Source organism: Pelodiscus sinensis, chromosome 31, assembly GCF_049634645.1.
Source record: "Pelodiscus sinensis isolate JC-2024 chromosome 31, ASM4963464v1, whole genome shotgun sequence".
NCBI classification, from domain to species: domain Eukaryota; kingdom Metazoa; phylum Chordata; order Testudines; family Trionychidae; genus Pelodiscus; species Pelodiscus sinensis.
This window is the reverse complement of record NC_134741.1, coordinates 2,700,741-2,725,711: the sequence shown is the minus strand read 5'-3', so window position 1 is coordinate 2,725,711 and position 24,971 is coordinate 2,700,741. Positions and strand designations below refer to the sequence as shown.

General features: G+C 49.5%; 1 protein-coding gene across 7 annotated transcripts; it reads left to right on the top strand.

Moving 5' to 3' along the window:
* Positions 1-281: 281 nt before the first annotated feature.
* On the top strand, positions 282-23,159 carry LOC102461082 (uncharacterized). 7 transcript variants are annotated; one of them, XM_025185934.2, is made up of 7 exons: positions 282-650; positions 1,365-1,396; positions 2,445-2,530; positions 9,165-9,234; positions 10,321-10,447; positions 11,558-11,671; positions 15,327-23,159. In XM_025185934.2, the coding sequence occupies exons 4-7, from the start codon at positions 9,169-9,171 to the stop codon at positions 16,826-16,828; spliced, it is 1,809 nt and encodes a 602-aa protein (XP_025041719.2). In that variant the 5' UTR covers positions 282-650; positions 1,365-1,396; positions 2,445-2,530; positions 9,165-9,168; the 3' UTR covers positions 16,829-23,159. The 7 variants fall into 7 exon arrangements, with proteins under 7 accessions (XP_025041719.2, XP_075769238.1, XP_075769240.1 ...); XM_075913123.1 differs by lacking the exon at positions 2,445-2,530; XM_075913124.1 differs by lacking the exon at positions 2,445-2,530 and having other exon boundaries at positions 283-650; positions 15,330-23,159.
* The last annotated feature ends 1,812 nt before the right edge of the window (positions 23,160-24,971 follow it).

Here is a 24,971-nt window from a genome sequence, read left to right as displayed (position 1 = left end):
GGCACCCCCCATAGGTTGGTGCCCCGGGCAGCTGCCTGGTTAGCCCCCCCCCCCCCTTAATCTGGCCCTGGGTACTGTAATCACTCCTCGTTCCTGCGTCCATGCCTCCTTGCTCTGCTCCTGCCCCCACCTCAATCGGCACAGATGCCTCCTGAGGCAACCCCTCCCCCACATAGAGGGCAGCATGAATCTGAAGGATCAAGTCCTGCTCCCACAATGCAGTGGGCACGGAGACAAAAGCAAGAGGCACTGAGGAAGGAAACGGAGGTTTTACGAGAGCAGATAATGATTCTCCTCCCCCATCTCAGAGCCAGGGCTAACACCCCGGTGCAGGTTCCCAACTGCTTGGAAAGACCCACACTAGCTGCAACTACACTCTTCCTGCACCAGTATTTTTACATGCAGGGATGATCACCTGTAGAGCCTTCCTCAGTTGGCTGCTGCGTGTACCTTAAGAGTTAATCGCTGTCGGCTCAGGTCTTCTCACATTCCTAGGCTGCTCTTAACCCCACCCCCACCCTGCTTTCTCCCCCTCTCTCTGCTGTCCTCGCTTTGAGGCTTCCTCTAGTGAAAGTGACAGTTTTTACAGACACTTCCCAAAGGTAAAACAATTGAAAACAGAACGAAACAAAAAACAAAGAGAAAACAAGGTAACAACTTTTCTTTCGATAAATCCAGTAACTTAATAACAATGATTTGAACCCTCAGGAATGCAACAGCTGGAAAGAGTCCCAGCTTCCTGGAAGAGATGGTTGCTGAGCAACAGAAATGTCTACTCTGCTTCTAAGCACTAATGCTTGAAACGTGGGCTTTTCCTATCAGTAGACAGCAGCGTTTTAAAACAGAGTTTATATAAATACATGAAAATGCCAAACGTTATTATATTAATGGAAGAAATTTGGCAAGCATCAGTATGCATTTGTATCAGTTATCACTGCATGTTTCCATAAGGCATTAAGTTGTTTATTTATATGTTTAACCCTTTTAATGTTTTATTTTTGTTTGCCTTATTTTGAATAGTCATAAATAGAATTCTGGCCCCACTTGTTTTTAATTGTAACTTGTCCTAGAGTTTCTGTATGTTGTGTGTCATATGAATACTTTTTTATTATTTTTATTTTATTGCAGCAACAGTCACTGTTCTATGGTTTCTTTTAAAAATAGATGGTACAACATTATTTTAACATCTTGGTTCTGGTATAATCATAATGTTATTAATATCAATATTTTTAAAGTTCAAAGAAGTCACTGTTATAAATATAGGTACATATATTTCTACCTCAACAAATAACGTACTTGTAAACAAAAACCAATCTCTTTTGTTAATTACGGTTTTGTTGTTTATTTTTATTTTTTAATTTAAGGACAAAATGAAAGGGGAAACCTCACCATTAAGGTAAATGGAATATGAACATAATGTCAATGTCTTGTCTGGGGTTTTATAAACTTGCTTGAACTTTTGAATAGCTGACTTGTAGCTATGCCAGAGCCCTTCTTTGGTAATGATGACCAATAATCAATTGCCCTCAAGTGACTGCATTTCTCTGCAGTGAGTCCAAGCCTTGGCCTAGCTGATTTTTCACCTAGATGGAGATTCTGGGGCCTGTCAGCCCCTTGGCTGGAAGGTTCCACTTTTCTTAGCTGGGCAGGAGCTTGTCCCCCTGGGAAATGCCCAGCAATGGCTGCCAGGCTGGCTTTGTGCCCTGACTGTAGCTCCCGGAGCTTGCTGACCTGGCTTCAGGAAGCAGAAAGGTCTCTGCAGCTGCAGCTTCCATCTCCCACTGAGAGTGGGACATGGCAGCTTCCCATGCATCTGGTTGCTGGCTGTGTCTGCCCCGTCATGCCAGTGTCGCTTCCCAGCTCTGGTTCCATGCATGTAGCAGGCAGGTGCAGAGGAGGTGGTTGGTGATTTGTACAGAGCTAAGATAGGACTGTGCTACTTCCAGTAGCAATATCTTACAGTGAGGAGAATAGAAAGAAGCAAAGTTTTTCAAATTAAGTGTAAAAATATAATAAGAAAAGCCAAAAAGGAGTTTGAAGAACAACTAGCCAAAACCTCATAAAAAAGTAAAACATTTTTTAATACATCAGAAGCAGGAAGCCTGCTAAACAGCCAGTGGGGCCCTTGGATGAGTGAGATGCTAAAGGAGCACTCAAAGAAGATAAAGTCATTGTGGAAATGCTAAATGATTTCTTAGCTTCAGTCCTTATGGCTTCAGTCTTTATTGAGGAGATCCCCAAACCTGAGCCATCCTTTTTATGTGACAGATATGAAGGATTGTCCCAGATTGAGGTGTCATTAGATGAGGCTTTGAAACAAACTGACAAACTTAACAGTAACAAGTCAATGGGACCAGATGGCATTCACCCAAGAGTTCTGAAAGAATTCAATTGTGAAATTGTGGAACTATTAACTGTGGTTTGTAACCTATCCTCTAAATCAGCATCTGTACCTAATGACTGGAAGGCAGCTAACGTGATGCCAATATTTAAAAAGGGCTCTAGAAGTGATCCTGGCAATTACAGACAGGTAAGTCTAACATCAGTACCGGGCAAATTTATTTGAAACTATAGTGAAGAATAAAATTGTCAGACACATAGATGAATATAATTTGTCGGGGGAAAGTCAACACAGTTTCTCTAAAGGGAAATCATGCCTTACTAATATACTAGATAAACTTAAAAAACAACAAATAGTCTAGTACAGTGGTCTCCAACCTTTACACATCCAAGATCACTTTTTAAATGACAGACCAAGCCAAGATCTACCGCCCCGCCCTTCCTTGAAGCCCCTCCCTCTCTATTCTCCTCCTCTCCTTCACTTGCTATCTCCAATCCTTATACTGCTGCTTTTAAAAAAAAATTCCCACCATTCCTCGCAGCTACTCACCTGTGCTGTTGCTCGGTGAGTAGCTGCTCCTCAAATGAGGAAATCTAATGTAAATGTACTGGGCAGGCACGCAGTTCAGAGAGGGCTCAAGAGCTACTCTTAGAACCTCCGAGATCTACCGGTAGATCGCGATCTACTGGTTGGTGACCACGGGTCTAGTAGCACCTCAAAAACTAACTAAATATGTAGATGGTACCATGAGCTTTTGTGGGCACAGCCCACTTTGTTACCAGCAAAGGCACACTAGTAAACTAATTTAGACTGGAGCTGCTGACTAGATGGTAAATGCCTTTGTCCCAGAAGGAGATCCGGCCTGGAACCCACTGTATCTATCACCAGAGGATTTCTCAGATGGAAATAAACACAGACTCTGATTTCAAATTTAAAAGATGTAAAAGTGTATTGAATACAACAGGTAACCAATAAACTTGAATAAACACAATACGACACTGTAAAACCAACCCTACACTCTTTTAAAATAATGAGATGTTATGCAGTGTGTAAAGGAGATTATACTCAGTCTGTCTGGAGATGGTAACTGACAGCCAAGGCTCAGGACCTGCAACCCTTTAGCTCAGATAGCCTTGGGGGAGGAAAACTGAGGAGTCCTTGTTGTTATTCTGTCGATGGTGTGACAGTCAGTTTGTGAGTAGAAAACACACAAGACGGTTTTCCCCGCTCTGGAGTAGAGGGCATTCACCACAGCAATCGGAGTTAGGCGGTGTGTCTGGTTCGTCAGGACAGGTAGCTAGAGTCCACTTACACTGGGCTTTCACCGCAGTGATGGGTTGAAGCACTCTGCTGGTCTGTTATTAGGATAGGTCCCGGCCTTCACCACGGTCCTGAAGACAGCAAGCTAGGTGAACGATGAACTCACGAAGAGACGACGGAACCCGAGAAAATCAGGAACTCAGGAACCCGAACTCTCTCAGGGTCCGAGCTTATAAAACGCCTCTGGGCAGGAAAGCAGCTGAAGCGCCAAGTGCAGAGAATGGTGCTGGGTGCAGACAAACTGGTGCGGTGTACATGGACACATGCCATGTGCAAAGGATGGTTTTGGCGGCAAAAGTCCTTTCAGTCTGTTGGGTTCCATGTTGAAATCCCACCACAACTCCATCTTGGATTGTCCCATTAGTCACAGTCTCTATTTTGGTTTTAGTGCATTTCTAATAACATTAAATCCCTACTAACAACTCTCCAGATGACCATCTGAAGAAGTGGACTGTGCTCACGAAAACTTATGATAGTCTTTAAGTGCTACTAGACTATTTGCTGTTTTTTAAGTTTATCCTGTACAGACTAACTCGGCTATCCCTGAATCTAATAAAGGCCTCTCACCAAAGGCTAAGTAAAGTAAGTTGTCGTGGGGCAAGAGGGAAAGTCCTGTCATGAATTGATAACTGGTTAAAAAACAGGAAACAAAGGCTAGAAATAACTGGTAAGTTTTCAGAGCGGAGAGAGGTAATTAGTGGGGTCCCCCAAGGGTCTGTCCTGGAACCAATCCTATTCAATTTATTTATAAATGATCTAGAGAAAGGGGTAAATAGTGAGATGGCAACATTTGCAGATGATAGCAAACTACTCAAGATAGTTAAGACCAAAGCTGATTGTGAAGAGCTTCAAAAAGATCTCACCAAACTAAGGGTACGTCTACACTACAGCGCTAGTTCGAACTAACTTAGTTCGAATTAGTTAATTCGAACTAAGCTAGTTCGAACTAACGCATCTAGAACTAAAAACTAGTTCGAACTAGCGTTTTGCTAGTTCGAACTAGCGCGTCCACACTGATTGGATGCAGGGGGGCATTTAAGGGCAGCTGAAACCGGTTCTGGCAGGGCATCAGGTCAGCAGTTGCTTTGTGTGGCTGCTGTCTGAGGCTATCTGAGGCTCGTGCTTAAAGGGACCCCCCTGGACAGCCGGTTCTCAGCTTTTCCTGCTTGCTTGCCAACCTCGCCGAGGGACAGCAAAGCGTCGGTCTCTGTGCCCATCTGTGTCGGTGCTTCCCTTCGGGGGGGACCGCCGCAGGTGGCAACATGGAGCCACGGCTCGCCCTGCACCTTCTGGTGCACTTTCTGGACTTGCTGCTGCAAGCCTGCCAGCAATGGCTCGAGGCTGCCTGGCACCACCTGGGGAACGTCAGCCCCCTGCCTCTCCGCCTGGCCACCCTGGGGGCCATGGAGGAGCCGCAGTGGCGCCCCGGCACCGGCATGCCCCGCCGCGTCTGGCGTTTGGACACCAGCAGCGACTGGTGGGACCGCATCGTCCTGGAGCGCTGGGACGACCGACAGTGGACCCAGAACTTTAGGATGAGAAGGGACACCTTCCTGGAGCTCTGCGAGGGGCTCGCCCCTGCCCTGCAAAGAAGGGACACTCGCATGAGACCCGCCATCCCCCTCCAGAAGCGGGTGGCCATCGCCCTCTGGAAGCTCTCCACGCCGGACAGCTACCAATCCGTCGGGAACCAGTTCGGTGTGGGGAGATCCACCGTCGGAGTGGTGCTCATGCAGGTACGGTGCTCGTCGGCCACCGAGCCGGGGGGGAGGGGGGCTGCGAGGAGGGGATGGGCCGCCCCAGGGACAAAGGGGGGGGCGGGAGGAGGTGAAAGCGCCCCGCACCGGAGGGGTCGGGCTGGCCCGGCCGTACTACACGCCGCCAGGGGGGTTGCTTCCGGGAGTGGGGCGCGGGGCACTGCCAGGACACGCACACTCCCAGCCACCCGGGCGCCCCACTGATTGGCGCTTTGCTGTGTCTCTCTCCGCAGGTGGTCAAGGCCATCAACTGGGTGCTGCTCCGCAGGGTGGTCCGCCTCGCCGACCCGGACGCTGTCATCCGGGGATTCGGCGCCCTCGGCTTCCCCAACTGCGGGGGGGCCATCGACGGGACGCACATCCCCATCCGTGCCCCGGAACACCAGGCGTCCCGGTACGTCAACCGCAAGGGGTACTTCTCCATCCTCCTGCAGGCCGTGTGTGACCACCGGGGACAGTTCACGGACATAAATGTGGGCTGGTCCGGCAAAGCACACGACGCACGGGTGTACTGCAACTCCTCCGTGTGCCGGCGGCTGCAGAACAGGACCTTCTTCCCCGACCGCCACATCAGTGTCGGGGACGTGGACATGCCCGTGTGCCTGGTGGGGGATGCCGCCTACCCACTGCAGCCGTGGCTCATGAAGCCCTACACGGGGCACCTCAATCCCTCTCGCCAGGCCTTCAATGCCAGGCTGACCAGGGCCCGCATCGTGGTGGAGGGGGCCTTCGGGCGACTGAAAGCCCGCTTTCGATGCCTCCTCACCCGTCTGGACCTGGCCGAGCACAACATCCCTCCCGTGGTGGCGGCATGTTGTGTGCTCCACAATTTGTGTGAGCGGAAGGGGGAGGCTTTCCTGCCAGCCTGGATGGCTGAGGCTGACTGCATGGCTGGACACTACGGTCAGCCCCGCACCGCCGCCGTCCGGGAAGCCCAGCGGGGAGCCATCCGGATCCGGGAAGCCCTGTGGGAGAGCTTCCAGGTGGAGGAGGAGGAGGACTGACCTCTCCCTGCATGCCCCACTGGGGCCTTCTTCCACCCTACCCTCCCTTCCCCTTTCCCCTCCCTACCTACTGTCAAATAAAGACACCTGTTTTTCCAACAAAAACGTCTGTTTATTTCACAGAACTGGGGTGGGGGGAGGGAGGAATGAAGGTGGGAGAAGGGAGGGGGAAACCTGGGACGAGAGAGCTGGAAGGGGAGGGGAGGGAAGGGAGGAAGGGGAAGGAAAGCTCAGGGGTGGGAGTCCCGCTGCCTCTCCCGTCTCGCCACACTGCGGGTCCGGGGGCGTCGGTGGGGAATGGTTGTGGAGGGGGGGGCAGAGGGGACAGGGTGTGTGGAGGAAGCAGGAGCGGAAGCAGGAGCGGAAGCAGGAGGAGCAGGGGGAGCAACAGGGGGAGCAAGAGGGGGAGCAGGGGGAGGAGGAAATGGAAAGCGGTCCAGCAGGTTCTGGAGGTGGCCTCGCAGGGCACGGCCCTGCTCCTCCAGGGCCTCCAGACTCCTCTGGCACAGCCTGAGGTCCTGGACCCAGTGGTCCTGGAGACGGAGCTGTCAGTCCAGGAACCGGAGGTGCCGCCTCTGGTAGTCCTCCTGGTTCCTGGCTGTCCTGCTTGCCCGGGCGCGGGCGGCTGCTGCAGGCGGGGTGGTGCGTCCTGCAGGCCCAGGTGCTGCAGCTGTGGTGCAAGAAGACCAGCGGTCAATTTCCCCAGGGGCCCAGGTGTGTGAAACCCAGCTCCCCTGTGCAAGGCCAGGGCCCCTGCAGGATCCCCAGCTGCTGCTCCGTGGTGGGCAAGGCCCAGGCACACGGTCCCGGGGCTCCCTCTTGCCCCAGCCCCCCGTACACATAAGGGGAACACGAGGGTACTCACAGATGGACGCCTCCCCGGCCTCTGACGATGCAGGCGAGCGGCTCTGTGGCGTGCCTCGGGGGTCCCGGGTCCTGGGCAGGCTGGCGGCAGGCTCCTGGCTCTCAGAGCCCTCTTCCTCCTCCTCCGTCTCCAGGAGCGGTCCCTCTGCCCCGGGGTCAATCACGTCCCGGGGGGCAGGGACGGCATGAGGCCCCAGGATGCGGTCCAGGGCACGGAAGTGGGGGCAGGCCTCTGGGTCGGCCCCTGGCAGGCAAGCCCGGGAGTAGGACTGCTGCAAGTCCTTTATTTTGCAGCGCACCTGCTCCCGGCTGCGCTGGTGGCCCCTGGCGGCCAGGCTGGCAGCCATGCGTCCGTAGACGGCTGCGTTCCGGTGGCTAGTGCGGAGATCATGGACATTGGAGGCTTCCCCCCAAACCTCGATGAGGTCCACGATCTCCGCACTTGACCAGGCGGGCGCCCGCCTTTTGCGCCCCCGGGCAGGCTCCTGGGAGCCGCCAGGATGGTCCTGGGGAGCAGTGGAGGGCTGGGAGCCCTCGGATGGCTGGCTCATGTTGTGGCAGGTGCAGGCTGTGCAGGCACGGGTGCTTGCAGCCTTGCAACTGGCACAAAGTGAGTAGCCAGCCCGTGGCCCTTTAAGGGCTCCGGGGCCGGGAGGGGGGCAATAGAGTTTCCCTGGTGTTGGCCAGAGTGGCCACCAGGGAAACCTGGGAAGCCTTAGCCTCCCACTAGTTCGAACTAAAGGGCTACACAGCCCTTAGTTCGAACTAGCTAGTTCAAACTAGGCGTTAGTCCTCGTAAAATGAGGTTTACCTAGTTCGAACTAAGCGCTCCGTTAGTTCGAATTAAGTTCGAACTAACGGAGCGCTAGTGTAGCGCCTAGGAAAGTTAGTTCGAACTAACGTCCATTAGTTCAAACTAACTTTGTAGTGTAGACATACCCTAACTGATTGGGCAACAAAATGGCAAATGAAATTTAATGTTGATAAATGTAAAGTAATGCACATTGGAAAAAATAATCCCAACTATACATGCAATATGATGGGGACTAATCTAGCTATAACTACGCAAGAGAGAGATCTTGGAGTCATTGTGGATAGTTCTCTGAAAACATCCACTCAATGTGCAGTGACAGTCAAAAAAGCAAATAGAATGTTAGTAATCATTTTAAAAGGGATTGAGAATAAGACAGAGAATATCTTATTGCCTCTATATAAAGCCACAGTGCATGCACATCTTTAATTCTGCATACAGATGTGATCGCTTTATCTCAAAAAAGATATATTGGCATTTGAAAAGGTTCAGAAAAGGGCGAGAAAAATGATTAGGAGTTTGGAATGGCTTCCTAATGAAGAGAGATTAAAAAGACTTGGACTTTTCATCTTAGAAAAGAGACTAAGGGGGGAATATGATAGAGGTCTATAAAATCATGACTGGTGTGGAAAAAGTGACTAAGGAAAAGCTATTTACTTTTCCCCACACTATTGGTGTGAGCCTTTTAAATAGAAGCAGTTGAAAGGGCTCTAGCATCCCAGTTTCCCAGGCAACACACTAGCAGCAAGGGCTGGAGCAGCAAGCTCTTTAAATAGCAGGAATTGAAAGGGTTCGCAGCTGTTAATGTAATGCCTGGGAGCCACAGGGGAGGCGCGAGCCCTTTCAACTCCTGCTATTTAAAGACCTGCCCCTTCTGTCCATGGCTCCACCCTTCTGGGTTGGCCTATAATCGCTTCAAAAAAAATTGAAGTGCCCCTCATTCAAAAATTATTGCCCACCCCTGGCCTAGAACATCAGTCTGCAGAGAGAAGCTGGGGGAGACTGGGGTGTGAAATGGAACAAACCCACTTTGAAAACCTCCCCAATCAGCCCTCTCACTCTGACAGGCTGATGAATCACATCCACACTGTGCTCCAGATCGTCTCATCTTGCAGTGCTGTGGTGGAGGAAGTTCAGGTAGGGGATTTTGTGGGAAGCTGTAGGGGGGTTATTGCAGTGGGAGAGGGGCAGGAAATACACAGGGTGGGGCAGGGTGGGATAAACATGCTGGTCTTACTCAACCTAGGGCCTGATTGTCTGAACAGGCCTGTTTGGGGGGCAGGGTGAACATTTTCCGTTTTCTGAAAGAGGAAACACTCCACGGGTGGGCTGGGAAACTGACCAGAGTCTCCACTGGTCCATCAGTGGCTACTAGCCAGAATGGGCAGGAAGGATGTCCTGAGCCTCTGTTTGCCAGAAGCTGGGAATCGGCAACAGGGGGTGGATCACTTCAGGATTCCCTGTTCTGTTCATTTCCTCTGGGTATGTCTACACTAGCCCCCTAAATTGATCTAGGGAGGCTAATGAGGGCAACCGAAATTGAAAATGAAGCGCGGGATTTAAATATCCCGCGTTTGATTTGCATGTTCCTAGCCGGACACCATTTTAGAAATTGACTAGCCGGAAGTAACTACCCACATCTACATGCAGCAGTGAAATGGGATTCCAAAATAAAGCCCTAACTCGAATTAGCTGGTAAACCTCATTGCAGGAGGAATATCATCTAATTCGACTTAGGGTTTTATTTCAGAATCCCGTTTCACTGCCACGTATAGACACGGGAAGTTACTTAAATCCCACACTTCATTTACAATTTCGGTCACCCTCATTAGACTCCCTAGATCGATCTAGGGGGCTAGTGTAGACGTACCCTCTGGGTTGCCTGCATTGGCTGTTCCTGTTGTTGTTTTCTCCTGCTGGAGACAGAGCTCACTAGCCAGAGGCTGCCATGAATTAGGAAGCTGCTGGGATTCCTGTCCCTATCACCTGTGCAGAGCTCTGCTCCCACCTCAGCCTGTGGCTGGTAAGTGGGTGACTGAGAAGACCCTGCCCTGCTGCATCTGCTGGGAGGCACAAGGAGCTCACCCGTCTCTCTTCCCTGGGCCCTCCTGGCATCTCTGGCCAGGGTGGGGTGGGATTCTGCTCCTCGGGCCTCTTTCATTGTGACTAGTGGGGCTGTAGCTGGGGTGGCAGGAGCTAAGTGGGGGGCTCCTGTTGTTTCAGATGCCGGTGACCTTCGAGGAGGTGGCTGTGTATTTCACTCCAGGGCAGGGGGCTCTTCTGGATCCCGCTCAGAGAGCCCTCTACAGGGACGTCATGCAGGAGAACTATGAGACTGTGGCCTCACTGGGTAAGAATTCCTGTGCCCTCAGCTAGCAAAGCCCTGGGGCCAGCATTTCAGCATCAGGTCAGGTTCTTTCCTGGTCAGTTTGCTTAGAGGGAAGTGGGGCCCACAGCCCCTATGTGAGAGACATTTTCATCATCATGCCCCCTTCTGGAACAGGGAAGTCAGACACATAAGGGACAGGCTAGTTCATCCCCATCTACCTAGCTTTCAAGGGCCAGACCTGCGGTACTGTCCTACCAAAATTATTTCTCCTACATACACCATTCACCTGTCTTCTTGGGACTGGCTCCACCTGTGGGGCGGGCTCTAGGTTCCACAGGCTGGGAAATAGCCTAGACTTCAACCCCAGAGATGTGTGTGTGTGTCAGCAAGTCCCTCAGAACCCACAGATCATTAAAATTTCTAGTGAGGGCATGACAACACCCTCTGTCATCGAGGAGTGGGGAGTCACTGGGCCTGCACTCCTATCCACAGCCAGACGTGTCTCTCAGCTGGCAGGTAGAACAGAAGTTTTATTAGTTCACAGGGTTACAGCGTAGAACAGACTTGTTAGCACAGGGACCAGGAGCAATCAGTACAGTCCATCTTGGGAGAAGGTCCCAGAGCCAAGGGCCCTGCCCCCATCTCTGCCAGCAAGACACATTTCCACTTTCCACAGCTCATCCCTGGCTTCAGCCAGCTCCATCTCAAATCTTTGTCCAGCTTCCTGAGCAAAGGGTGTCACCTGATCACATACCCCTCCCAGACTCAGATTATTATGAGCATGCGTCCTTCTGAACATGCTGGCCTGGGCATCCTCCCCCAGTGAGTCACAGCCAAACTACTATCCCTATCTAGATAGTAGTACAGTGTTCAGGTAAACTGAGGCACATGCATGGGGTTGCTACAGGGCAGTAGAAATCAGATACACCATAAAAAAGTGAACAGAGAGAACACAATCCTGACTTCGCCACATCTCCCACCCTCATTTTTCCCCAAAAGTCTACTGCTCTTAAGATGTCTGAATTACCCCAGTCCCATGTAGGATCAGATTGTGCTCAGTGAGTTTTCTTCTGATACATTATCTGCCCAGATTCCATGTGCCTTCAACTTTCCTGATTTCACCCCATGCAGGATTCTCCATTCCCAAACCTGACCTGATTGCCCAGCTGGAACAAGGGGAAGAGCCATGGGTCCCAGATCTCCAGCCTTCCAAAGAAATGGTGATCCTGAGAGGCATCTGCACAGGTGGGGAGTCGGGGAAACTAGGGTTACTGTAATGGGGTACGCTCCATGTAGAGGTCCTTTGGAGGTACCTGTGTTCCTCTTTAGTGCCCCCCCCTCTCTAAACAGTACTCATACCCGTTAGATAGACAAACGTTCATCACATCCTAAGTCTTTCTCTGAGTCCATAACTGCTTAGACCCCCCATGGGTCTTCAGGCAAGCCTCTTCCTTCCCCAGAGTTTCCTTGGCTATGATCCCAAGTGAAATGGTGGGGTAGGGGGACCCAGGCCTGCCCAGGGCCCTAAAGCACAGGAACGGCCCCCTGCACAGGTTAGTGGGGGAATAGCACCCGCTAACCCAAGGGCGTTCCAATTACACCCTGCACTGGGCTGCTTCCTACCCTTGCTGTCCTTGTGTCCGTGTCCGCTCTGCATCGAGGCCATTCCCGGGATCCAGACACTCTGCTCCCCTGTCTGGAGGTGCTGATACCTTCCTGGTGGCCCTGTCTGGAGGTGCTCCCCTTCCTGGTGGCCGCTTCCTCTGAAGCTCCTGCCAATCGGCTCCCGGCTGCTTCCCCACACCTCCTGACACTCTCCTGCTGTCTCCCCCTTCTCCAGGGTCAGGGCCACCTTTCAAAGGCCCCGCCAGCACTGACATCACCCGTACGCTAGAAGTTGGGTGCAGCCCAATGTCTTACTCCCCGTCCAGACTCCGCCCCCTTTCTCCCTCCCCGCCAGGCAGTGTCCAGGCCGCTTTTTGCCTGCGGGAGGGTTGCGTCCCACCGCGTCCGGCCTGGCCTTTCCCCCATGATCCCGGGGTCGGGGTGGTGTCCAGCTTGTATCGCAATCCATTCTGAGTGCAGGGCTTGGGCGTCCCATCACAGTTACCATATCTGAACTTTCAAAAAAGAGGATACTCCTGAGTGGGAGTGTATCTGTATCAGTAGCTACTAACTCACATTGTATTAATGTGGGTTTATATATATATATATATATATATATATATATATATAATCTATACTGTATACAAGTAACAGTGAGTATACAATGTGAGAATATAATATAAAAAAGCATACTGGGCACTCCCAGAAGACACTGAATCCCAGACTCACTGAGTTACCCCACTGTTCTTACCCTGTTGCTGTGTTGCATTGACAAGCACGCGAGGTCCCCAGGCCCACTGGCTAAGCCTTCCTTCCCCCCTCCAGCCCCTATGTGGTAACTGGGCTGCACCTTACCCGGGGTGCTGTTGCTGCAGGGGAGGGTGGGCTGGCTTCACCAGAGAGCCCCAGCTGCTGCTGCTGCTGTCCAGTGTAGCGACCTGAGTGCAGGAGCTGCAGCTGCTCAGACACCAGCTGCTGCTACTGGGCTTCCCATCGCCACTTCTCTGGTTCCTGCTGGTGCTGCTGTGGGGTGGCTGCGCAACTCATACAGGAGGCCAGGCTTAGGAGCTGGCAAACTCATCCCCATGCATACCAGTCTTGGGGCTATCTTGCTGCTGCTGGGGCTGCCTTTGCCCCCTCAGGCTCTCAAGGTGTAAGGGAACACTGCATGCTGGGATCCTGCTTCCCTGCCACGTCGCCCCAAGACATGCGGCAGCACAGGCTCCAGCAGCGCCACCAACCAGCCAGCAGCCCAGACTGCTGCAGGGCCAGGAGGAAAGAGTGGGGGTCCAGGGAGGCTGCTGGCTGGGCCAGATCCTGAAATTAAAGGCAGCGAGGGGAGAAGTGGCTGGCTAGAAAAGGAACCCAGGAATCCTGCTTCCCAGAATCCCTTACTTTCACTTGCCCACCCCACCAAGCACCAGCACCCACAGTTCTCACAGAGCTGAGACTAGAAGCCCCAAATCTAGCCAACAGATCCACTGCCCACCTACAGGAAAGGAAAGAAGCCAGAAGTTCTAATGCCCAGTTCCCTGCTCTAACCCAGTGCCGCAGCCCTCCCCCAGAACAAGCCAACCCCAGCCCCTTGCTTTAACCCCTACTGGCCTCTGCCTGTGAGCACTGCCCAGCACTGCCCCGCATGAATTGGGGGCAGTGAGGGAACTAGGGAAGTGAGTGTTTGGGGGAAGGGTTAGTCTTGGGCTGGAATCATGAAGGAACCAGTCTAAGGAGGGGGCTGGAATCTAGGGGTGTGTCTAGACTACATGTCTCCGTCGACGGAGGCATGTAGATTAGCCAGATCAGCAGAGGGAAATGAAGCCGCAATTAAAATAATCGCGGCTTCATTTAAATTTAAATGGCTGCCCCGCTCTGCCAATCAGCTGTTTGTCAGCAGATCGGGACAGTCTGGACACGCCGCGCCGACAAAGAAGCCTTTCTTGATCGGCACAGGTAAACCTGGTTTCACGAGGTTCTGCCGATCTGGCTAATCTACATGCCTCCGTCGACGGAGGCATGTAGTTTAGACGTACCCTAGGTGTCCAGGGACCCCATCTCAAGGGGTAAGAGGCATCCTGGCCCAGACTCCTGTAGCAATAGCACGTCTATGCTGTGCTGAATCCTGGAGAAGCCTCTATTCTACTGGCTGGGGGAGTCTGTTCTTGCTGCTACTTAGGTGCAGTGTCAGGGGAACCCCGACTGCGTCGTCACAGGTGGAAGGTAAAGCAGTCACTCCATGGGACGAGCCAAACCCATCCCCCACATCCAACCTGCCCTTGGTCTCACCGAAGATGCAGCCAGCACTTTTCCTTCCAGGCACTGGGGCAGGTGTGCAGAGTGACTGTGAGTGGTCCAGGCACGTGGCTCTAAATGATCAATTTTGACAGACACTTGCCCCCTCCCCAATTCCGGGCAAAATCCTGGATATTTTTAGCCATTGAAAAAGCCCAGCCAGATGGAGATTTAATAAGTGAAAAGGAGGAAATGTCTGGGGAAAACTGGACATATGGTAACCCTAGGGAAACTGGCACAGAAACCATCAGGTGAGTCCAGGAAAATGCTGGGACTCCCAAAATGAGTTGTGGATGAGAGCTCTCACTTCCACCCCATGTACCCCAGGTAGGGCTGCTGGTATCATCCTGGCAAATACTTATCACAATAATAGCTAATATCCTGTTAGATGTGTTGGGATTTTGTGGTTCCCAGAGAATCAGGTGCTGGGCAGAATCAAGGGTCTTCAATACTTCAATTCAATTCAATTCAATTCAATTCAACAAGACTTTATTCAATGTGCACAAAGGGAGAGCCCCTGGTACTAAAATCAGCCAGAGCCCCTCGAGCAAGGAGCCCCTCCCCTTGCTGTTTTATAGCACATGGCAGTTACATAACAGGTTACATAACACAAACTTCTAAACCAATCAGATTCAACCTTTCCATATATGGCTTTGTCACGTGCTTGTACTTCTCCACTCCACATGTTGAGTTCACCACCCTCCCCTGGGCCTTTTCTAGACTGTTCCTAGGATGGTGAGCCACAGCATGCTTCTTTATGCATATCTACTTTCCAAACCACATTTTGTTTAAAATGAACACATACATACCCTTCAGCTGTCAGGAGTTTCCTCCCTATGTTTCCTTCCCTGCGAGTGTTTGGGGGAGGGGATGTGGAGGCAGAATTCAATGTCTCAGTCTCCCCAATTATTATTGTGTTGTATTTTCTATCTTTGCCATTCCCCTGTCAGTCCCTTCTTCCCAGCACAGACAGTGACTCCTTGCTTGGATTCTCTCTTTCTCCCAGCAGGTGATAGAACGAGGGAGAACAATGAGCAGAATCAACAGCAGGAAGGTTCTGGAACCGTAGAACCACAGGAAATGTTTGTGGAAGGAGATGAAGGGGATTTTTCCCAGAATATAGAACAGGAGGAAGCCTGGGGTAATCAACACAGGGCAGGAGGGCAGCTAGAGAACAGTCTAAGCAGAAAAGCAGAGGAATCCATTGAATGTGGGGGAGGATCCAAGGATCCCATAGAAACTCCAGCCCAGCAATCAAATTGCAATGGAAAGAAACCCTGTGAATGCTCAGATTGTGGGAAAAGATTCAATGAGAAGTCAGGCCTTAATCTGCCCCAGATAGGGCACACAAGAGAGAGAATCTGCAAGTGCCTGGAGTGTGGAAAAAGTTTGATTGAACTGTCATCCTGTACTAAACATGAGATTCTCCACATGGGAGAGAAATCCTCCCATAAATGCTTTGAATGTGGGAAAAGCTTCACTTTGAGATCAAACCTTAGTATACATCAGAAAACCCACACTAGAGAGAGGCTATGTAGATGCTTGGAATGTGGGAAAAGCTTCAGTCAGAGGACAACCCTTATTGAACACCAGAGAATTCACACAGGGGAGAGGCCATATAAATGCCGTGAGTGTGGAAAAGATTTCTCTAGGCGATCAGTCCTTGTTAGACATGAGAGAACTCACACAGGAGAAAGACCATATAAATGTCCTGAGTGTGGGAAAGGTTTCACAGAACCATCTACCCTCCTTAGACATGAGAGAACCCACACAGGTGAAAGACCATATAAATGTCTGGAGTGTGGGAAAGGTTTCACTGAACCATCTGCCCTCCTTAGACATGAGAGAACCCACACAGGTGAGAGACCATATAAATGCCATGAGTGTGGAAAAGATTTCTCTAGGCGATCAGTCCTCATTAGACATGAAAGAACCCACACAGGAGAAAGACCATATAAATGTTTTGTGTGTGGAAAAGGTTTCACTAGGCGATCAGTCCTCATTACACACGAGAGAACCCACACAGGAGAGAAACAATGTAAGTGCTTTGATTGTGGGAAAAGCTTCAGCAGGAGTTCATACCTTATTATCCATCAGAGATTGCACACAGGAGAGAGACCTTATAAATGCCATGAATGTGGGAAAGGTTTCACTGAGCCCTCTAACCTCCTTAAACATGAGAGAACCCACACGGGAGAGAGACCATATAAATGCCATGAATGTGGGAAAGGTTTCACTGAGCAATCATCCCTTGCTATTCATGAGAGAACCCACTCAGCAGAGAGACCATTTCAATGCTATGAATGTGGGAAAGGTTTCACTATACAAGCAGCCCTTACTTTCCATGAGAAAACCCACACAGGAGAGAGACCATATAAATGCCTTGACTGTGGGAAAAGCTTTGAGCACACTTCACACCTTATTAGACATGAAAGAATCCACACAGGTCCTTGCAGCAGCAAATCCTCTAGGGAAAAAATCTCCCAGGCTTCATTAGCTAGGATGTAAAACACCGCTTTTAGAGTTTGGGCACCAGAGACTGCTCCACACCCAAGGGAAATTCTCTCCATGCTCTGCCTAATTCCTACACACAGATGAGTGGTATTTGGTTCCCAGGGGTGTCCAGCACTGGGGTGAGGCGCTGTAGATACATCTCTGTATTAAGCATGTTCATGTAACTTTATAGCATCGTATAACTTTGTAGCATTTTCATATAGCTGGTTGTTACTTCTAGTAAACAACCTGGAACAGCTGTTTCATATGCTTCTCCAAAGTCCTTAGGTTGAAATAGTCAAGAAGCACAAAGTGGAGCTGAGAGAGAGGAGATAGAGTTGCTGGTGGGTGGATGAGTGATAGGGTTGTTCTGAAATGCTGCAGGTACCACTTTACCCTTTTGTTCTTCACCTTGTGACAACAGAACTGAGCAACACTCAGTCTACACTAGAACTGGCAGCTCGGCATAAGGGACACATTTCCAGCTATGTAGAATATGTATCTGGAGTTGGTTTCCCTTATTTTCCCTTTGGCTTCTGTCATGTTACTAGATTTTAAAGGGAGCAGCCAGATCACTGCTGCACCCATGGGGGGAGAGGGCGGTATTTGCCCCAAAGTGTATACAAAGGGGGCCATGTGAGGTGTCACATGAAAGCTTCTGCTCTACTGATTTTGTGTGTGCTATTCATGTAATGGTATAATATCTGTATGGAGTTAGAAATATGTACTCTGTATGAATGCTGCAAAATTCTCGGTGGCTGAGCAAAGGGGCAAGGAAAACTCAGCCTATGGAGACAATGAGCAAGGAGACAATGAATCTCTAGGTGCCAATACACATCTCAGGATTGTGACTGATACCTAAGGGCTACCAGCATGGAACACAGGGATAGGCCACTGACCAGGTGACCTGTGGCAGCCAAGAAGATTCCAGGAGAGGTATATAAGTGCTATGTGGCACCCTCCATCTTGGTCTTCAGCTCAGCTCTTGATCCCAGATGCAGGGAACCACGAGCCAGAAAGAACTGTGGACCCATCCTGACATAGGATGTATACCAAAGACTTTTAAGATAGCAGAGATGTTATGAACTGCTAAGAGCCTGCCTTGAGAATTGGGTGATTCGATGCATGTAATGTACAGCCAGTCTCCGAGTTGCGAATGGTCGACTTACAACCATTCGCAGTTATGACCAAAGGTGTCGTAAATGGCGGACCCTGAGTTACGAACACGATCCGCACTTACGAACAGTGTGGTCGTGTGTAACTCAATGGGGTCTGACTTACAAATGGACCGAGTTACAACAAATTGCTTGGTCCATAACCGGTTCGTAAGTCGGGAAAAGGCTGTATTATCCTTTAACAATCTTACTCTCATGCTTTTCTTTCTTTTAGTAATAAACCTTTAGATTTTAGATTCTAAAGGTTTGGCTCAGCGTGGTCTTGTGGGTAAGATCCAGAATAAATTGACCTGGGAACTGTGGCTGGTTTCTTGGGACTGGAAGAACCCATTTGGGGTGGGTGAGATTGGGTTCTAAAATCCTTCACCTGTGTGTTAGGCCTGGGGCTGATTGGGGCATAGGAAGAGCTGAGGGGTTTTGCTCGTGAGGCTTCTGGCTGGCCGGATCGGCAGCTGAAGCACTCGGTGTGACTGGTTTGTGGCTTGTTTGGAAAGGGCCTCCAATCAGAAGCTGTAAAGAGCCCTGAGTTTGAGCAATTTGCCCTGAGTGGATACCCTCAGCCGTGCCCAGACCTGGACCGGTCCGTCACAGCTTTCCTTAAGACTTGTAAAAGTAAAGTAACAGACATTGATGGGGGTGCCCCCTGAGTTTGACTTCAATGAGTCTTAACTAGACTTGCTAAATTGAACTCTGGAAGATCGACAGCAGTCATCTTCCTTTTAGTATTATTATTATTAGTCCTCTTTGCTCCTGATGGAACATAAGGCGCCAACGAATCTTCTCCAGTCTTCACAGTCCTGAGAAAGCCAGCTGACTTCTTCCCAGGTTGTGCCCTTCCTTTTCATGTCCTCCTCCACAGTAGTCCTTCAGGTGCCCAACAGCCTCCCTCTTTTACGCTTTCCAGGTGGAGTCCATTTGAGTGCCATATGAGGGAGTCTTGATTCGCTCATCCAAAGGACATGCCCCAGCCATCTCCAGCATCTCTGCTTGATCTTGTTCATAACATTGTTGATGCCAGTGCGTTGGCAACTCCTTGTTGGTAACATGCTGTTCTCAGCAGACTCTGAGGATACGACGAAGGCACTGTCCTTCAAAGCCTCTGAGTCTGCTCTCAATCTTCTTGTTAGTCCTCCAAGTCTCTACGGCATACAGCAGGACTGAGCGCACATTTGACCTATAGATTATCAGTTTAGTCCTGGTCTGCAACAGTGACAACTTCCAAATGTTGTTAAGCTTTTGGAAGGCTTGCGCTGCCAGGGCAATTCTAGCGAAGATCTCTTTGTCGATGTTGCTGTCTGCCGAGATGTAACGGCCGAGATACCTGAAGTCATTTACTTCCTCTAACTCTTCACCCATGATGGTGGTTTTATCGGTGTTAGTTGTCCTCAGTTTCATCACTTTGGACTTGCCAGGGTGAATTCTGAGCCCAACGCTTCTGGCTGTCCGGTCAACAATGTCAGTCTTTTCTTGGATGTCCTGCTGATCATGCGCGAGAAGCGCCAGCTCATCTGCGAAGTTGCAGTCCTCAAGCCAAGCAATCGGTCCCCATAGCACTCCCCTTGATCTGCCCTCAGTGGCTCTGTGCATCACCCAGTCAATGACCACAAGGAAGAATAACAGGTGAGATTACACAGCCCTGTCTGATCCCTGTCTTCATGTGAAACCAGTCACTCTACTGTCCTTCATGTCACACACAGCATTGATTCTCAGCATACAGGTCCTTCAGGATGTTAATGACCTTCTCAGGGAACCCGTATGCTTGTAGAATCCTCCAGAGTGAGGGGTGGTGGATGCTATCAAACACCTTCTCAAAATTGATGAAATTAATGTAGAGCGAAGAGTTCCACTCTATTGACTGCTCCACTATGGTGCGTAGGATGAAGATCTGGTCCATGCATGACCTTCCACTTCTGAAGCCAGCCTGTTCTTCCCTGAGGATTTTCTCAATGTCCTTTCGCATTCTCTGTAGCAAGACTCTACAGAAAATCTTTCCTGGCCCAGACAGCAGATTAATGCCTTTCCAATTCCCGCAGATGGACAGATCGCCTTTTTTGGGTAACTTCACAATGATACCCTTCTTCCAGGCCTCCGGTACCCTCTCTTCTTCCCAGACCCTGTTGAAAAGACCCCTCAGAGCTTTCAGCAGTGATCTGGTCTTCCCCTGGCGCTGTGTTGCCCTTCGTCTGTTTGATAGTGTCTGCTATCTCCAGCTCACTGATGTCCCCACATTCCATGTCTACTTGGAGGTTCATACTTCTAATATCAGCCTCTTCCTCTGGGTCTGGTCTGTTGAGAGACTCCCTGAAGTGTTCCGTCCACCTGCTGAGCTGTTCTTTTGTTGTCACCAGCATTTTCCCGTTCTTGTCTCTTACTACTGTAGATTTGTTGGTAAAGTCTCCTATAAGAGTCTTGGTGATCTTGTACACTGTCCTAGAATCACCTCTGTCTACTGCTGACTAGGCCTCCGTGGCAATATTGTCCACATACGCTCTCTTATCTCTTCGTACACTTCTCTTCACGGCAATGTTTAGGTCCCTGTAGACCTATACAGCTGTTATTTTATCTTCGTCACTGCCTGCAAGTGTGTGCTGTTTAACCATCTTTCTGTTCTACATGAGCTGCCATGTAGCATCTGAAATCCACTCCCTTCTCTGTTTCTTCTTGTACCCCAATACAATCTTGCTGGTTTCCAGGTATACCTTCTGGATCTTCTCACAGTGGATATTAATATCATCTGCTATCAGGTCTTCGAGCAGGCTGAATCTGTTGGACAGCTCTAGAGTGAACTGGATCTTCACTGTTGGATGTTTTAGTCTACTGGAGTCAAAGAGATGGCCACCAGTCTTTCTGTCTGTCCTTTTCAGCCATTTGAGCTTGAGCTGCAGCTTGCAAAGAAAAAGATGATGATCGCTGTTGGCATCTGCTCCTTTCAGTGCTTGGACATCTCTCATGGATCTTCTCTACTTCTGGTTGATAGGAATGTGATCAATTTGGTTACAAGTCCTTCTATCTGGAGATATACGGGTCAACTTATGTATTGTCTTATGTTGAAAGACAGTGTCTCCTATCACCAAACCATTCTCCAGGCACAAATCTACAAAACGCTGTCCATTATTGTTTCTTTCACCGACACCCTCTGGGCCCATGCAGGATTCGTAGCCTTCGTTATCCGACCCGACTTCTGCATTCAGATCCCCCATTACGATCAAAACGTCGTGGCGAGGTGTCTTGTCTATCTGCTCTTGCAGGTTGCTATAGAATAAGTCCTGCTCCTCCTCTGTTGCTTGTTCAGTGAGTGCATAGCATTGAATAATGGTGGTTTTGGCGTAGCTGGAAAAGAATCTTGCTCTGATGATTTGAGAGTTGACTGGTTCCCATCCCAGAAGGCTCTTCTTAGCCTGAATATCCATGATGATGCCAACCCCTTCTTGATGCTGTCCATCTGACCTTCCAGACAGTCTCCTTCCAGACAGTCTCCCCTGAATCAAGTGTTAGCATCCCTGAGTCAGTTCATCTCGTTTCACTAATGCCCAAAATATTGATCTTGTACCTGGTCATTTCTCTCACCACCTGTGCTGTTTTCCTGGTCTCGTACATGTTTCTTACTTTCCATACTGCCACTCTCACTTGTTGCTTGGGTCTCGCTAGGGACTGAATCGGAGCAGAAACTTCCTTTTGGCTTTCATCTCTGCTCATCATGTTAGGCGTTGCTGCCTCAATCCTCAGCTGATCACCCCTTTGATGGCTTTTTAAAGTTTTCATTGACGTTTCTGTAGCAAGAGTTTTTTACGTAGTGGGTTGCTAGCCTGACGTACAATCCTCCTCCTTTCACATCCTGGACTTGGGACCAGGCAATGGTGGAGTTAGTATAGACAAGGACTAAATGTAGCTCTAAGCATGAGTCCTGCTTTGGGACCGTCTCTCTGATACAAGAAACTGCCTAGCCTGCTCTGGTGGTGACACTCCCTCCCTGAGGAAATGTCTTCAATTTTTGAAATAACGAGTATGTCTACCCTGCAGAGATGATCAAAGTTGCTGCTGTCATCTTCTGGGGTTAAAATTAGTGGGTCTAGTTAAGACAGCTAATTTGAACTGAGAGGGGCACTCTGGACTGTGCTAGCAACTCTGCTATCATGAGGAGTAAAGTAAGAGTGTTCTTCCCTTGACTTCCTGTGTCAACAATTGAGTTAAGCTATTTCTATTTCAGCTATGCAATTATCGTAGCTGAAGTCCCATATCTTATTTTGACCTTATCCCATAATGTAGACATACCCAAGGTGAGCATTCACACTATCTAGCCTGTTATTTTGAAATTGTTGATACATTTCTGTGTTAATCATAAACCTCTGTATTAATCATTTTCATATAAGTATGAATCATCTTCATATAATCTCCATATTAATTTTTTAAATTTGTATCAGGTCCTTTCATATAGCTTTGTATTAAGTCCTTTTATATAGAAATGTATCTTTTCATATAGAAATAGAAACTTTGTATCAAGTCTTTTGTATTAAGTCTTGGTAGAATAGTCCCAAAAAATAAAGTAAAGAGAATGTCTTTGTACCAAAATAGAGCTCCCCCTTTTTATTTAATTGATTGCTCTGTTGAGTGAATAAAGTGTAAATGGGTATGATATGGAAGGCATGCAACTCCGAACTGTTGCAATGGTTGGAGGGGATGGGAGCCAAGAACAAGGAGACCTGTTAAGTGGACTCATTGAAATAAGATTAGACATATGGACACCTTGGGAGTCAGCAGCAAGTACCTGCTTTTGGAAACCCCCTCTTTGGAGATGAATGTGTCAGCACTAAGACAATACCCAGACTGTACCACAGATGACTAACTGCATATACATATAATGATTCTCACAGATTTTGCATATGCAGAAGATGATAGAGTTGTTTGAGAAAAGAGCTACTATAAATCAGTGGTATCTTGCAGGAGGACTCCAGGTCAAAATGGAAGCACCAATTTGGATCGACAGAAGCCCGGCTTCATCCCTTGCCCACTCAACTCACTTGGCCAGTGCAGTTAGGGGGGAGCAACTATTGGTAACAACAAGACAGAGTGTGCTTGTGTGTGTAACTATAATATATCATGTGGATATGATAAATGTTGATTGCTATATGTATTACCAATAAATGTGGCATTGTGCCTTATCCCCCTGAAAAGATCCCATGCAGTAATTTTAAGTACAGCATGTTGGAGGCAAAGGAGGAGTAAGGGGAGAGTTAAACTGGTGGTTGTTCTTTCTCACCTGTTAATGATGATATTTGGTTCCCTAAACTTTTGGGCTGTGTCTACATTGGCACCCTTTTCCGGAAGATCCCATGTGCCTCTTAAAAGGCTTTATTTTCCGCAAGATCCTTGTCTAGACTGGCGCTTTTTTCTGGCAAAGCCCCGAGCCGGAAAAAAGCAGCAGCCATGTTCATGCAAATGCCGCGGGGAAAATCTAAATCCCTGCTGCATTTGCAATTCTGAAGTGTCTCATTAGCATCCCTTTTTCGGAAAAGGGTGCCAATGTAGACACAGCCTTGGAGTGTTGTCTGTTAACCCCCTATCCCTTCCCTGAGTGAGTGCAGAAGAACGTCTGAGGTAAACAGCAGGAGTAAACAACAATGCACATGGCCCCCAGCAGGGAGTGCACACAGCCCCAAGAGGCCCAGACTCAGAGGCTGCATGTGGCTGAAGGAGAGAGGGACAGAGATAGAGTGGGTTGACCATCAAGTGGAACCTCCCAGAACACCCTCTGCTTGGATTGCCTGGCCAGCGGACCAGCTTAGGAGTCTACTTGGGAATATCAAACAATATGAACTGCCTTCTGCTCGCCTTATCATCTTGCCTGGCACTGTAAGTGTGATTGAGTGTATGAGTGAGATTCCCCTCCCTTCCCAGTTTTAATTGAATAAACAAACCCTTTACACTCCTATGTGGTGATCCCCTCTCCTTAGTGTTTAAAGCAGTTGCAATCCACATCCCCTTGCAACATTTTTGGTGGAGATGCTGGGGAAGAGGGGATAAGTAAAAGTCCTTTCCCCATGGGAAGTTGAGACGGTGAACTTTGGGGGACTGGGGTGCATTGAAACGTGGTAGGCTAGCAACCCACAGCACACAGTCCAGGTTCCTGTCAACAAGAAGCCCATTTGGGGTAAAGGAAAGGGAGGTGTAAAGGACTCCCAGAAGGGTGGAGTGCAGCACCTGTGCCTGGACCCCTGAGGGAATGGATCCAAAGTAAAGGGGTTGACCCCTGGACTTAAGGGGCGGTGCTCTCTGGTGCTTCAGTGACTGATTTGGAACTAATGATGGAAAAATATGTTATTGTATAAGCGAGGTAAGGAGAGAGCAAATATGTTATTGTACAAGCGAGGTAAGGAGAGAGCAGCTGCTTGGCTGCTATGGCAGGCAGTACATCAGTGGCAGGCAGCTAAGAGTCAGCTAGCACAGGATGTGGAGCAGTTGAAGGAACAGAAGAAGGAACTGGAGAAACAAGATATGTGGAAAGCTCAGGTGCTTACAGCCAACGCCCAAGCTTCTTCTCTTTCTGTTGCCACCATACAAGTGGCAGCTGCAGAAGAGGAACAGGAGCATGTCCAGGAGGAGAATAGAACTTTAAGTGAAAGGGTACAGTGTCTCAAGGGGTTAGTTTTGGGAGAGAGTAGGCCAGAGAGAAGGCTGCTTTCTAAGCGGCTGTAGGGCTTCCTAAGAGAAGTGATCAATACCTAGACTGGGAAGTGACTGGGGTGAAGATTGGGATGGGGATATATGGGGTGACCTGGATCACCCAGATCCAGACTCTGGAGGGCCAGATCTCAGACATCGGGTTGCAGCAATCCGAAGGATAGTCCGGACTGATGGGCCCACCCCGCAAGGGGGAGGAGAGGCCCCGAATATTGGGCATACGGTGGCAGAGAGGGTATGTCTACACTACCCTCCTAATTCGAACTAGGAGGGTAATGTAGGCATACCGCACTTGCAAATGAAGC